Genomic DNA, 12,998 nt, shown 5'->3' on the forward strand with positions numbered 1-12,998 from the left:
CTTGGACATTTATTTTTAGACAAATAAAATAACATGGAAATTTGTACATTTTTTAAGTCTGGTAGATTATTACTTGATTGTTTATGCTACCTCAAGGAGAAGTGCACTGTTTAAGTGATAAATAATAAAATAAGGTGATTAAAATGAAATTATTATATATTTAGCATTTGTTCATTGTTCATTCAGTTTTTTGAAGTATCGGATCGGGACTCGGTATCGGCAGATACTCAAAGTCAAATGACTCTGAATCGGATTGGAGCCAAAAAAAACTGTTCGGGACATCCCTAGTTTTTAGTATGGCTTTGTCAGATCCCAGAAATCATAAAAATTCAAAATTCAAAGCTTGGTGTCTGATCGCGTCACACCATGTAGATTTTGGGTGTGTTGTTTTTGTCTTCAGATCATCTTCATGCTTCTGATTGGACATTTCTTGTTTTCTTCAGCAGAAGGATGATATCAGCCTGTCGGAGGGCAGCACAGTGGACCTGAGAAAGCCGGGCGAGGAAGAAGATGTGTACTCTGAGATGGCTGAAGAAGCCATGGACCCTGAGAACTGTTTCCCAGATCGTAAGTCCATGTAAAATCACAGAGTCCAGTATCCAAACAGATGTGTGTTCCCAAGGAGCAAGAGTCATCCCTCAAACATGATCTGGGAATACTTTTCAGTCCCGTCCCTGTTGGAGAAGCTGAAAAAAAATAAATAAATAAAAAGCCCTCCACGGGTTTCAAGAGATGGTCTGATGGGCCCCAGCTGGCTCCTTTCAGTATGAATGACCAGTTATTTCTGGATGTTACAGTATCCAAAACAATTCTGGATCAACTAACAACTGATACTGAGCTCTCGCTTAGAAGGAGGACCCAACCACAAGAGCAGAGTTGATTGGGTCCTCTTGTGGCTGAGATCATATTTATCAGTTCAACCAGTGTGTGTTTTATATCAATACTATGTCTGAATTGTCCACAGTTAAGTGTGGGGTGCTTCAGGGACCTGTCATAGGGCCACTGCTGTTTTCCACTTCATGACACAGCTCATTATGGGATTAGTATTCACCGTTATGCTGATGATATGAAGCTTTATATGCCTCTTTACACAGGAAATATGTCTCATATTGCGAAGTTGGAGGCTTTTTTGGCTGCATTTAAAGGCCACAGGTTAGCAAAAGTTTTAATTTGTGAACTCTAGTAAGACTGAGATAACTAATACTGGTCCTGCTAGACACAGCAAATCCAGTGTGGATCTGCATGTTGGTTTAGCACAAGTGTTTTTTTTTTTGTTTGTTTGTTTGCTCTTGCTTGCCTCTACTGGTGGTTGGCTCTCACTGCGGTATTGTATCACTTCCTGTTCCGGAGCACAGCGGTGTTTTGCTGTATCTGTTAGCTGTTTAATCTGCGCAGTTAGATTGATCTAGTTACCTAGATAACGATTTGTTTCACAGTGTTATCTTCATGTGCCTTAACTAAAGCACTCCCTCTGCTGAATCACCTCTAAATTATTTACACGTTATTCACTTTGCGTGTTTTTAGGAATCCGCTAGCTTAGCGCAGCTACTAGCTCTTAGCCGGTTTAGCATGGCGGCTTCTCCTGTCTCTCCTGCACTTTTCTGCTCTGGGTGTGAAATGTTTAGTTATTCCTCGGCCTCCTTTAGCAGTAATGGTACTTGTAATAAGTGTAGCTTATTCGTAGCTTTGGAGGCCAGGCTGGGCGAATTGGAGACTCGGCTTCGCACCGTGGAAAATTCTACAGCTAGCCAGGCCCCTGTAGTCGGTGCGGACCAAGGTAGCTTAGCCGCCGTTAGTTTCCCTCTGGCAGATCCCGAGCAGCCGGGAAAGCAGGCCGACTGGGTGACTGTGAGGAGGAAGCGTAGCCCTAAACAGAAGCCCCGTGTACACCGCCAACCCGTTCACATTTCTAACCGTTTTTCCCCACTCGGCGACACACCCGCCGAGGAACAAACTCTGGTTATTGGCGACTCTGTTTTGAGAAATGTGAAGTTAGTGACACCAGCAACCATAGTCAATTGTCTTCCAGGGGCCAGAGTAGGCGACATTGAAGGAAATTTGAAACTGCTGGCTAAGGCTAAGCGTAAATTTGGTAAGATTGTAATTCACGTCGGCAGTAATGACACCCGGTTACGCCAATCGGAGGTCACTAAAATTAACATTGAATCGGTGTGTAACTTTGCAAAAACAATGTCGGACTCTGTAGTTTTCTCTGGGCCCCTCCCCAATCGGACCGGGAGTGACATGTTTAGCCGCATGTTCTCCTTGAATTGCTGGCTGTCTGAGTGGTGTCCAAAAAATGAGGTGGGCTTCATAGATAATTGGCAAAGCTTCTGGGGAAAACCTGGTCTTGTTAGGAGAGACGGCATCCATCCCACTTTGGATGGAGCAGCTCTTATTTCTAGAAATCTGGCCAATTTTCTTAAATCCTCCAAACCGTGACTATCCAGGGTTGGGACCAGGAAGCAGAGTTGTAGTCTTACACACCTCTCTGCAGCTTCTCTCCCCCTGCCATCCCCTCATTACCCCATCCCCATAGAGACGGTGCCTGCTCCCACACCACCAATTACCAGCAAAAATCTATTTAAGCATAAAAATTCAAAAAGAAAAAATAATATAGCACCTTCAACTGCACCACAGACTAAAACAGTTAAATGTGGTCTATTAAACATTAGGTCTCTCTCTTCTAAGTCCCTGTTAGTAAATGATATAATAATTGATCAACATATTGATTTATTCTGCCTTACAGAAACCTGGTTACAGCAGGATGAATATGTTAGTTTAAATGAGTCAACACCCCCGAGTCACACTAACTGCCAGAACGCTCGTAGCACGGGCCGAGGAGGAGGATTAGCAGCAATCTTCCATTCCAGCTTATTAATTAATCAAAAACCCAGACAGAGCTTTAATTCATTTGAAAGCTTGACTCTTAGTCTTGTCCATCCAAATTGGAAGTCCCAAAAACCAGTTTTATTTGTTGTTATCTATCGTCCTCCTGGTCGTTACTGTGAGTTTCTCTGTGAATTTTCTGAACTTTTGTCTGACTTAGTGCTTAGCTCAGATAAGATAATTATAGTGGGCGATTTTAACATCCACACAGATGCTGAGAATGACAGCCTCAACACTGCATTTAATCTATTATTAGACTCAATTGGCTTTGCTCAAAATGTAAATGAGTCCACCCACCACTTTAATCATATCTTAGATCTTGTTCTGACTTATGGTATGGAAATTGAAGACTTAACAGTATTCCCTGAAAACTCCCTTCTGTCTGATCATTTCTTAATAACATTTACATTTACTCTGATGGACTACCCAGCAGTGGGGAATAAGTTTCATTACACTAGAAGTCTTTCAGAAAGCGCTGTAACTAGGTTTAAGGATATGTTCCCTTCTTTATGTTCCCTAATGCCATATACCAACAGAGTGCAGAGTAGCTACCTAAACTCTGTAAGTGAGATAGAGTATCTCGTCAATAGATTTACATCCTCATTGAAGACAACTTTGGATTCTGTATCTCCTCTGAAAAAGAGAGCTTTAAATCAGAAGTGCCTGACTCTGTGGTATAACTCTCAAACTCGCAGCTTAAAGCAGATAACCCGTAAGTTGGAGAGGAAATGGCGTCTCACTAATTTAGAAGATCTTCACTTAGCCTGGAAAAAGAGTCTGTTGCTCTATAAAAAAGCCCTCCGTAAAGCTAGGACATCTTACTACTCATCACTAATTGAAGAAAATAAGAACAACCCCAGGTTTCTTTTCAGCACTGTAGCCAGGCTGACAAAGAGTCAGAGCTCTATTGAGCCGAGTATTCCTTTAACTTTAACTAGTAATGACTTCATGACTTTCTTTGCTAATAAAATTTTAACTATTAGAGAAAAAATTACTCATAACCATCCCAAAGACGTATCGTTATCTTTGGCTGCTTTCAGTGATGCCGGTTTTCATTAGTTACTTCATCCAAACCATCAACATGTCTATTAGACCCCATTCCTACCAGGCTGCTCAAGGAAGCCCTACCATTATTTAATGCTTCGATCTTAAATATGATCAATCTATCTTTATTAGTTGGCTATGTACCACAGGCTTTTAAGGTGGCAGTAATTAAACCATTACTTAAAAAGCCATCACTTGACCCAGCTATCTTAGCTAATTATAGGCCAATCTCCAACCTTCCTTTTCTCTCAAAAATTCTTGAAAGGGTAGTTGTTAAACAGCTAACTGATCATCTGCAGAGGAATGGTCTATTTGAAGAGTTTCAGTCAGGTTTTAGAATTCATCATAGTACAGAAACAGCATTAGTGAAGGTTACAAATGATCTTCTTATGGCCTCAGACAGTGGACTCATCTCTGTGCTTGTTCTGTTAGACCTCAGTGCTGCTTTTGATACTGTTGACCATAAAATTTTATTACAGAGATTAGAGCATGCCATAGGTATTAAAGGCACTGCGCTGCGGTGGTTTGAATCATATTTATCTAATAGATTACAATTTGTTCATGTAAATGGGGAATCTTCTTCACAGACTAAGGTTAATTATGGAGTTCCACAAGGTTCTGTGCTAGGACCAATTTTATTCACTTTATACATGCTTCCCTTAGGCAGTATTATTAGACGGCATTGCTTAAATTTTCATTGTTACGCAGATGATACCCAGCTTTATCTATCCATGAAGCCAGAGGACACACACCAATTAGCTAAACTGCAGGATTGTCTTACAGACATAAGGACATGGATGACCTCTAATTTCCTGCTTTTAAACTCAGATAAAACTGAAGTTATTGTACTTGGCCCCACAAATCTTAGAAACATGGTGTCTAACCAGATCCTTACTCTGGATGGCATTACCCTGACCTCTAGTAATACTGTGAGAAATCTTGGAGTCATTGTTATGTGTCGGACGCAGCCCGGAGAACCGACCAGCATTTGAAGGACCCAGTATGAAATAAGCAGAGCACGGTACAAAGGATAACAGAGTTTAATAAACATAACAGTGAAGTGATACGAAAACAACAAAAGAGTGCGTGGTCTGGCGTGGTGGATTGCGGTGCGCTCCCAGCAGCGCTAACGGTCCGGAGCCAGAAAACTGTTCGGACCCAAGGACCCCGCCGACACCCCCCAGGTGGCCGCGACAAACCGAGTCTGTGAAAGAAGAAATCATTATGTGAGTCCACACTCAACACACAGAGAGACCACTCAAAGGTGTACAAACAGCAAACACTTCCTGGCTTAATTGCAAATCAGCTTCCCACCCTGCAGGCATAGAACACCCTGTTCACAAAACTCCACTGCAGTGGAAGCTGATTTAAACGACTAACATACAGCTCAATATAATAAGGTGTGAGGGACACCACATTTACTGACTGTATAAATGTTAGTCACAAAACCAAACGTACCTCAGGAAGTGTGCTGACGAGCGTGAGACCTCACCCCCTCCTCTTTCACAGACCATGCATCAAACCTGGACGTTCTCTGCATCCACTGATGAGAGATGGCTCTAGAGACGACGATCTCACCCGTCTGGTCACAAGGTCGAGTCTCTGGCAAATACACACTGTGTACTCCAGACTTAAATGCTACCATGTTCCAATCCATGTAGATGCACCACAGCTGTGAGTCCTGACGAGCCGCAGGTGATCAGGGTGAGGTCCTGATATCTCAGCCACACAGCCACTCAGTCCCAAATGCACACCACCTGGGAGGAAAACCAAAAGACAGAAACAGAAGACACACAAAAGCCAGCCAGGCATGCCAGCCACAACAATCATTTTTGATCAGGATATGTCATTCAAAGCGCATATTAAACAAATATGTAGGACTGCTTTTTTGCATTTACGCAATATCTCTAAAATTAGAAAGGTCTTGTCTCAGAGTGATGCTGAAAAACTAATTCATGCATTTATTTCCTCTAGGCTGGACTATTGTAATTCATTATTAACAGGTTGTCCTAAAAGTTCCCTGAAAAGCCTTTAGTTAATTCAAAATGCTGCAGCTAGAGTACTGACGGGGACTAGAAGGAGAGAGCATATCTCACCCATATTGGCCTCTCTTCATTGGCTTCCTGTTAATTCTAGAATAGAATTTAAAATTCTTCTTCTTACTTATAAGGTTTTGAATAGTCAGGTCCCTTCTTATCTTAGGGACCTCATAGTACCATATCACCCCAATAGAGCGCTTCGCTCTCAGACTGCAGGCTTACTTGTAGTTCCTAGGGTTTGTAAGAGTTAAATGGGAGGCAGAGCCTTCAGCTTTCAGGCTCCTCTCCTGTGGAACCAGCTCCCAATTCGGATCAGGCAGACAGACACCCTCTCTACTTTTAAGATTAGGCTTAAAACTTTCCTTTTTGCTAAAGCTTATAGTTAGGGCTGGATCAGGTGACCCTGATTAGTTATGCTGCTATAGACTTAGACTGCTGGGGGGTTCCCATAATGCACTGAGTGTTTCTTTCTCTTTTTTCTCTGTATGCACCACTCTGCATTTAATCATTAGTGATTGATCTCTGCTCCCCTCCACAGCATGTCTTTTTTCTGGTTCTCTCCCTCAGCCCCAACCAGTCCCAGCAGAAGACTGCCCCTCCCTGAGCCTGGTTCTGCTGGAGGTTTCTTCCTGTTAAAAGGGAGTTTTTCCTTCCCACTGTCGCCAAGTGCTTGCTCACAGGGGGTCGTTTTGACCATTGGGGTTTTTACGTAATTATTGTATGGCCTTGCCTTACAATATAAAGCGCCTTGGGGCAACTGTTTGTTGTGATTTGGCGATATATAAAAAAAACTGATTGATTGATTGGTTTGTTTTGTTTTGTTTTTTTTTTTTGTTTTTTTGCTTTTTATTGAAGTGTGTATGATGCTTTTCCTGATGCAACTCCACATTCATTGGAGGATGGGCACAGTTGGTCTTGAACTGGCAACCTTCTGTCTTGGAAGCAGCAGCACTGACCACTGGCCACCTGATGCAGACATGTTCATTGATGCTTTTGTGTCTTCCAGAATTAATTACTGTCCAATCGGTTTTATCGCTAAGAAACACATTTTAAGATGGACTTTAATTTGGAATCAATCTCCTGTTTCCAAACGTTTGAATATAGGTGGTCTGGGAGCGCATTGATGCAGCATATTACATTGCACCATCACATAAATTAAAATTAATGCTGGCAGCCTGAGAGGAAGTCTAAATATAAACTTTGATGCTCATTCAGTCTGTAAAATACTGTTTGGACGGAGTTGGAGGTTTTCCTTGTTTCACTTTGTTAAACAATCATCATGAGGTTTGACTTTATCAGTAAAGCCAAACATGTGACCTTCCTTCGCACGCTGCAGCTCTCTAACTCGTTAGCGCTTCTCGCTGAGACTTTCCCATCCGCCCGACCTTTCTTTCTGCGTGATGAATAATTAGCGGCAGGGGAGCGTCACCATTCAGGCCGGCACACACACTCTGTCTTGCTGACAGGTGGAGGGAGCAGCGGGTGGCGCCCTGCTGCTTGTGCTTTGTAATCACAGCGTGGACTAACCCGCACAGACATATAGATGGACGGACACACAAGTCATCGCCAAGAACATGACTGATCTACCAGCAAATTCAGCTTCTTAGTTTTTTTTTTAAACATTTTTCATTTTTTCATCAAAAAACAAAACACCTGCACATCACTTACAAAGTACAAACATAGAGTGCAATCAAAATACATAAATGTGCCACAACCTGAATCTTCACAAATACCCAACACTAACGTACCAACCACAGGCCCCCCCCAAAACAATAATTAAAATAAACAATAATTATTAATAATAATAAAATAATTAAAATAAATAATAATAACAACAAAAATGTTGTTGTCCTTTTGGCTGCTCCTGTTTTGTTCGGGGTCGCCACAGCCGATACAACCATTGGTATTTGGCACAAGTTTTAAGCCCAATGCCTTTTCTGACGCAACTCCAGTTTTACCTGGAGAAACACACACAGCCGCTGGAGTTCCAAAGAGGTCTCCCATCCAAGTACTAACCAGGCCCCGCACTGCTTAGCGTCTGAGATCTGACGGGATCAGGCTGACACAGAGCAGACCGGCTTAATAATAATAATAACAACAACAACAACAACACTCCCATGACAGTCATTTCAGTCAGGTCCAGTATTTTTCAAAGATCTAAAATAAAAAAATAAAAAAATAAAAATCTGAAGTCAAAATTGATACCATATTTAAGAGAGGCAAGTACAACAGGATTATCTGTGTACTGAGACAGGGAAACAGGGAGGGATGAAAATAATAAGGCAGGGAGAGAGGTAGACAAACACGACTAAGCTTTTAACTGGCACCAAGTTGTATCAGGATCTTTTAACCAATAAATTTGTTTTTGAATGTTAGCTGCCCAGTAATAAAACATCAAATTATGTAAAGACAACCCTCCACTGAGCTGACATTTTTGTAATAATGATATATGAACTCTGGGAGTTTTTTCTCCCCATATAAATGAGGAAATCATTTATAGATAGATTTAAAAAAGGTTTTGGGTAAGAACAGAGGAATGCACTGAAAAAGGTAAAAAGAAGTTTGGTAAAATATTCATTTTCAATATATTAATCATACTTAAAAGAGATACTGGTATATTACCCATCTTTGAAAAGCTGACCTTATATTGGACAATAAAGTGGTAAAATTTACAGCCACAGAGCCTGAGGTGAACCAGTTACATTCACTCTCAAATACTAAAAACCAGAATGAGTCAGATGGAAAGAAAGATCAGTTTAATTCAAGCTACGTTTATAGGCAAGCATTCACTTTTTTATGTTAAGCCTATATCCACAAAAAGAGACAACATTTTGGAGTACTGCAATAATAGATGTTAAATGACAAGTTGGATTTGTGACATATAAAAATAAATCATCTGCATACAGAGCAATTCTATGTTCTGTACTCCCATGAGTCACACCCTGTAACAAGGAAAAGGTTTGAGACTTATAGTGGCTCTGTTGCAGAAGCTAGAAGTAAAAGGTAGAGGGGACAACCTTGACGTGTACCATGTGACTGAGTAAAAGAGTCAGATTTTACATAATTGGTACAGACAGAAGCTAGGGGGGAAGTATACAAATGACAAATCCAAGAAAAAAAATCTATCGCCAAAATGAAATATCTTCAGGACTGCGAAAAGGTACTCCCATTCCACTCTATCAAATGCTTTTTCCGCAACCAATGGAATTACCATAGGAATCAGAAGGGAATCTGTCAGGGCCAGGAGATTTGCCTGACTGCAACAATTTAGTCGAGGATAAACTCTCTTCCAGATTAAGAAGAGCATCTCCTTCTACTGCTTTTAATGTATCAACTGTAGGGATTTCTAGGTCATCAAAGAATTAGTGCACATTTTCACAGTTGGGAGGAAACTTGGTTGTGTAAAGAGTGGCATAAAATGATTTAAAAACAGAATTAATTTCAGTTGGGTCAGATGTCAAAGTACCTGATATATTTTTTATTTGTACAATTTGGGGGGTGGCAGTGTGACACCTGAGTTGGTGGGACAATAAGCAAGTAGCTTAATCACCATATTTATAACAGTTACCACAAGACTGTAGTAACACCTGCTCAGATTCCTTCGTCAAGACCAAGTCAAACTCAAGTTGCAAATTAAGACTTTACTTATAAACCTCTGGGGAAGGTTACTGGGCACACTGACGGAAGTTTTAAAATTTCTATCTTAAGGTCTTTTTGTGTGGTTCTCCTGGACCTGGACAGGTGAGACAAATAAGAAATAGTTTGTCCTCTAAGATGAGCCTTTAGAGTTTCCCATAATAAAGTACTTGAGATGGCATCAGATTTATTAAAGTAATTAAAAAGTTAGTGATAGTCGATGAAATATACTCAAAGAAGGTAGAGTCTGACAGGCGCTGAGGTGGCGTGGCATAAAAACTGGGTGGACACCACATGCAGACTCACAGACATGATGTAGAAATAAAAAGATGATTTTATCATTGAAGCAGGCCAGGGTATGATGCAAAAATACAGACAGGGATCAGGCAAAAGGCAAAGTCACAAAACAAGCAGGTTTCAGAAACTCTGAGAGACAAATTAGAAGGGCTGAAGCAGAGATGAAATCCGGAGCACAAAGTGAGGTCGAAGCACAGCAGAGCAAAACAGGACTTGGTCAAAAAGGCTGGAATGTAGATACAAGATCTTAGCAAACTGGCAGGGAAGTGAGGGACTGTGAGGGCTTAAATCATGGCAGGCTAATTAGGGCATGAAATGAGGAACAGGTGCAAGGAAGGTTCTGGAAGTGACATGACTGAGCAAAACAAAGGTAAGTACAAGAGAGTGTGGTGAGAGAAAAACAAAGCAGGCCAAACCAAGAGAAGTAGGTGACTGAAAACCGAATGGAGAAAAATATGCCCAGAGATCCACAGTGTAAAAGTGAACAAAACAAGGGGGTGAAGTAAGAAATAAAGTGACAACCCAAACCAGAGAACAACAAGCATATAAAAGGCTATAACCAAAACTAGAATGGAGCTGACTATGGCTGAAATATACCAGTGATAGAATAAACTAAATAAAATAGCAAAACAACCTATAGATGGAACAGAAAATAAATGATAACAGAAAATAAAAGCCATGACTAACAGACCACAACCAGATAATGAGACACAGAAGATAAATAAGAAACAAAACCAGATAATTACATAACACAAATCAATCAAAACAACCTGGCAAAAAGGGGAGACAGGTGCCGACAGGGGACAAATACATAGAAATGACCTGGACCAGGGTGAATCCTGACATGAAATCTCCAAGGATCAGTGTATCTGTTTTTGAGTCATGAATTCTGAAAATGATCTGGACGGAGCAGAGGGGGTTTGTCCTGGAGGCAGATTTATCAAATAGAGCATCAATAATGCAATTTAGATCACCACCTTAAATCAGAAGGTGTGTTTTTAAATCTGGGATCATCCCCAAAAGGTTGTCAGCAAACTGAGCATTACCAGAATATGGAGCGTAGACATTCAGCAGAACAACAGGACTGCGCAGGATCATCCCATCAATCATTAAATATCTTCCATTTGTGTCTGTGACCATTTTAGAAAGCGGGAAATGTATTTTGTAATGTCAGTACCTGTCCCTAATCCGATGTCTTTAACCATTTTGAATGTTGATGCAAAATTTAAGCAAAACGGAAGTGGACTCTCTGACATATTTTGAGTAAATTCTGGTGTTTGTTCAGGAGTGTTTTTGCTCAGACTCTGTACTGGGTGGAGCGGTTGAGTCCAGCACTTGACAAGCTGAGTATTTGGGTTTGTGATTTGTTCTGGATCAAGACTAAGATCTAGGCTTTGAATGACTTCCTGGATCCAGCCATCAGATATATATCTGTTTATGGGGAAAGTGGTAAAAATCAGAAGCTTTCCACTACAGTGATGTTCATTTCTCTGTGTCCTCAAGAAGACACTGGACAGAGGTGTTTGGTGATGCTGATATCTTTGCAGGAGAAAAAAGGTTCAGATCCTTAGGGTTCTGTTGCTTCCTGTCTTACTGGTTGTCAGATGTGGATTCTAACTAGTGACCTAAGGGAATGACTGGATGTCTTTGGTACCAGGTCTCTTTGGAGGATCCTTGTGTCCCACTGGAAAAACTTTGTTTGAAACAGACGTTACTTGGGGAGACATAGGTTGATAAGGATGGCCTGCATTGTGAGGGAGTGTCACCCACAGTACTTTGACCATGTGGTGCGTTTCTCTGATCATGATCCACCATGCGGGGGGCTCATTGTTGACAACTCCAGCAGCTGGAAAAGGCTGAAGACACGCCCATGTTCCATCTGGCCAAGGACATGCCCATGGTTCACCTGGCCAAGGACATGCCCAAGTTCCACCTGGCCAAGGACACGCTCACGTTCCACCTGGACAAGGACACGCCCACATTCCACCTGGACAAGGACATTCCCACGTTCCACCTGGCCCAGGACACACCCACAGTCCACCTGGCCAAGGACACGCCCATGGTACACCTGGCCAAGGACACGGCCACGATCCACCTGGCCAAGGACATGCCCATGTTCCACCTGGCCAAGGACATGCCCATGTTCCACCTGGCCAAGGACACACCTACATTCCACCTGTCCAAGGGCACACTCACGTTCCACCTGTCTAAGGACATGCCCATGTTCCACCTGGCCATTCTCATGCCCACGTTCCACCTGGCCAAGGACACACCCACATTCCACCTGGCCAAGGACACCCTCACGTTCCACCTGGCCAAGGACATTCCCATATTCCACCTGGCCAAGGACACGCCCACGGTCCACCTGGCCAAGGACACGCCCACAGTTCACCTGGCCAAGGACACGCCCACGGTCCACCTGGCCAAGGGCACGCTCACGTTCCACCTGGCCAAGGACACGATCACGATCCACCTGGCTGCAACAGATAGATGGTTACCTTCAGGATCAGCTGATAGACCAGTTGTTTGCCTGGGTGGTGGTTCCTTAGTGTGGTTGGTAAGGTGACTTAGAGCACCAATAATATTTATGAGTAATTTTTAGAATATTTATGTTATTCAGACTCAATACTATTGTCTGGGTCAGGCTGTTTTTGTTCATTTGGGATTGATAATTTTAATGTTATGGTGCATCTGGAAAGTATTCACAGGACTTCACTTTTTCCACATTTTGTTATGTTACAGCCTCATTGCAAAATGGATGAAATTAATTTTTCCCTCAAAATTCTGCTTGTGGTACCCCGTAATGACAGTGTGAAAAAAGATTTTTTTTTTAGATTTTTGATAATTTATTAAAAGTTTAAAAAAAAAACTAGGAAATCACATGTATGTAAGTATTCACAGTATTTGCCATGAAGCTCAAAATTGAGCTCAGGTGCCTCCTGTTTCCACTAATCATCCTTGAGATGTTTCTGCAGCTTAATTGGAGTCCACCTGGGGTCAATTCAGTTGAATGGACTTGATTTGGAAAGACACAAACCTGTCTACATATAAGGTCCCACAGTTGACAGTCAGAGCACAAACCAAGCATGAAGT

The 12,998-nt window shown here is 41.9% G+C and overlaps 1 protein-coding gene across 1 annotated transcript in view; it reads left to right on the top strand.

Annotated features, from left to right (window-relative positions):
- Positions 1-12,998, top strand: part of LOC117524748 (sodium channel protein type 4 subunit alpha B-like) — a 295,022-nt gene that overhangs the window by 189,959 nt on the left and 92,065 nt on the right. The window contains exon 22 of the mRNA XM_034186600.1: positions 450-567. Coding sequence (XP_034042491.1) covers positions 450-567 — 118 coding nt within the window. The remainder of the gene's footprint in view (positions 1-449; positions 568-12,998) is intronic.

The sequence above is a fragment of the Thalassophryne amazonica genome, chromosome 1, assembly GCF_902500255.1.
Source record: "Thalassophryne amazonica chromosome 1, fThaAma1.1, whole genome shotgun sequence".
Lineage (NCBI taxonomy): Eukaryota > Metazoa > Chordata > Actinopteri > Batrachoidiformes > Batrachoididae > Thalassophryne > Thalassophryne amazonica.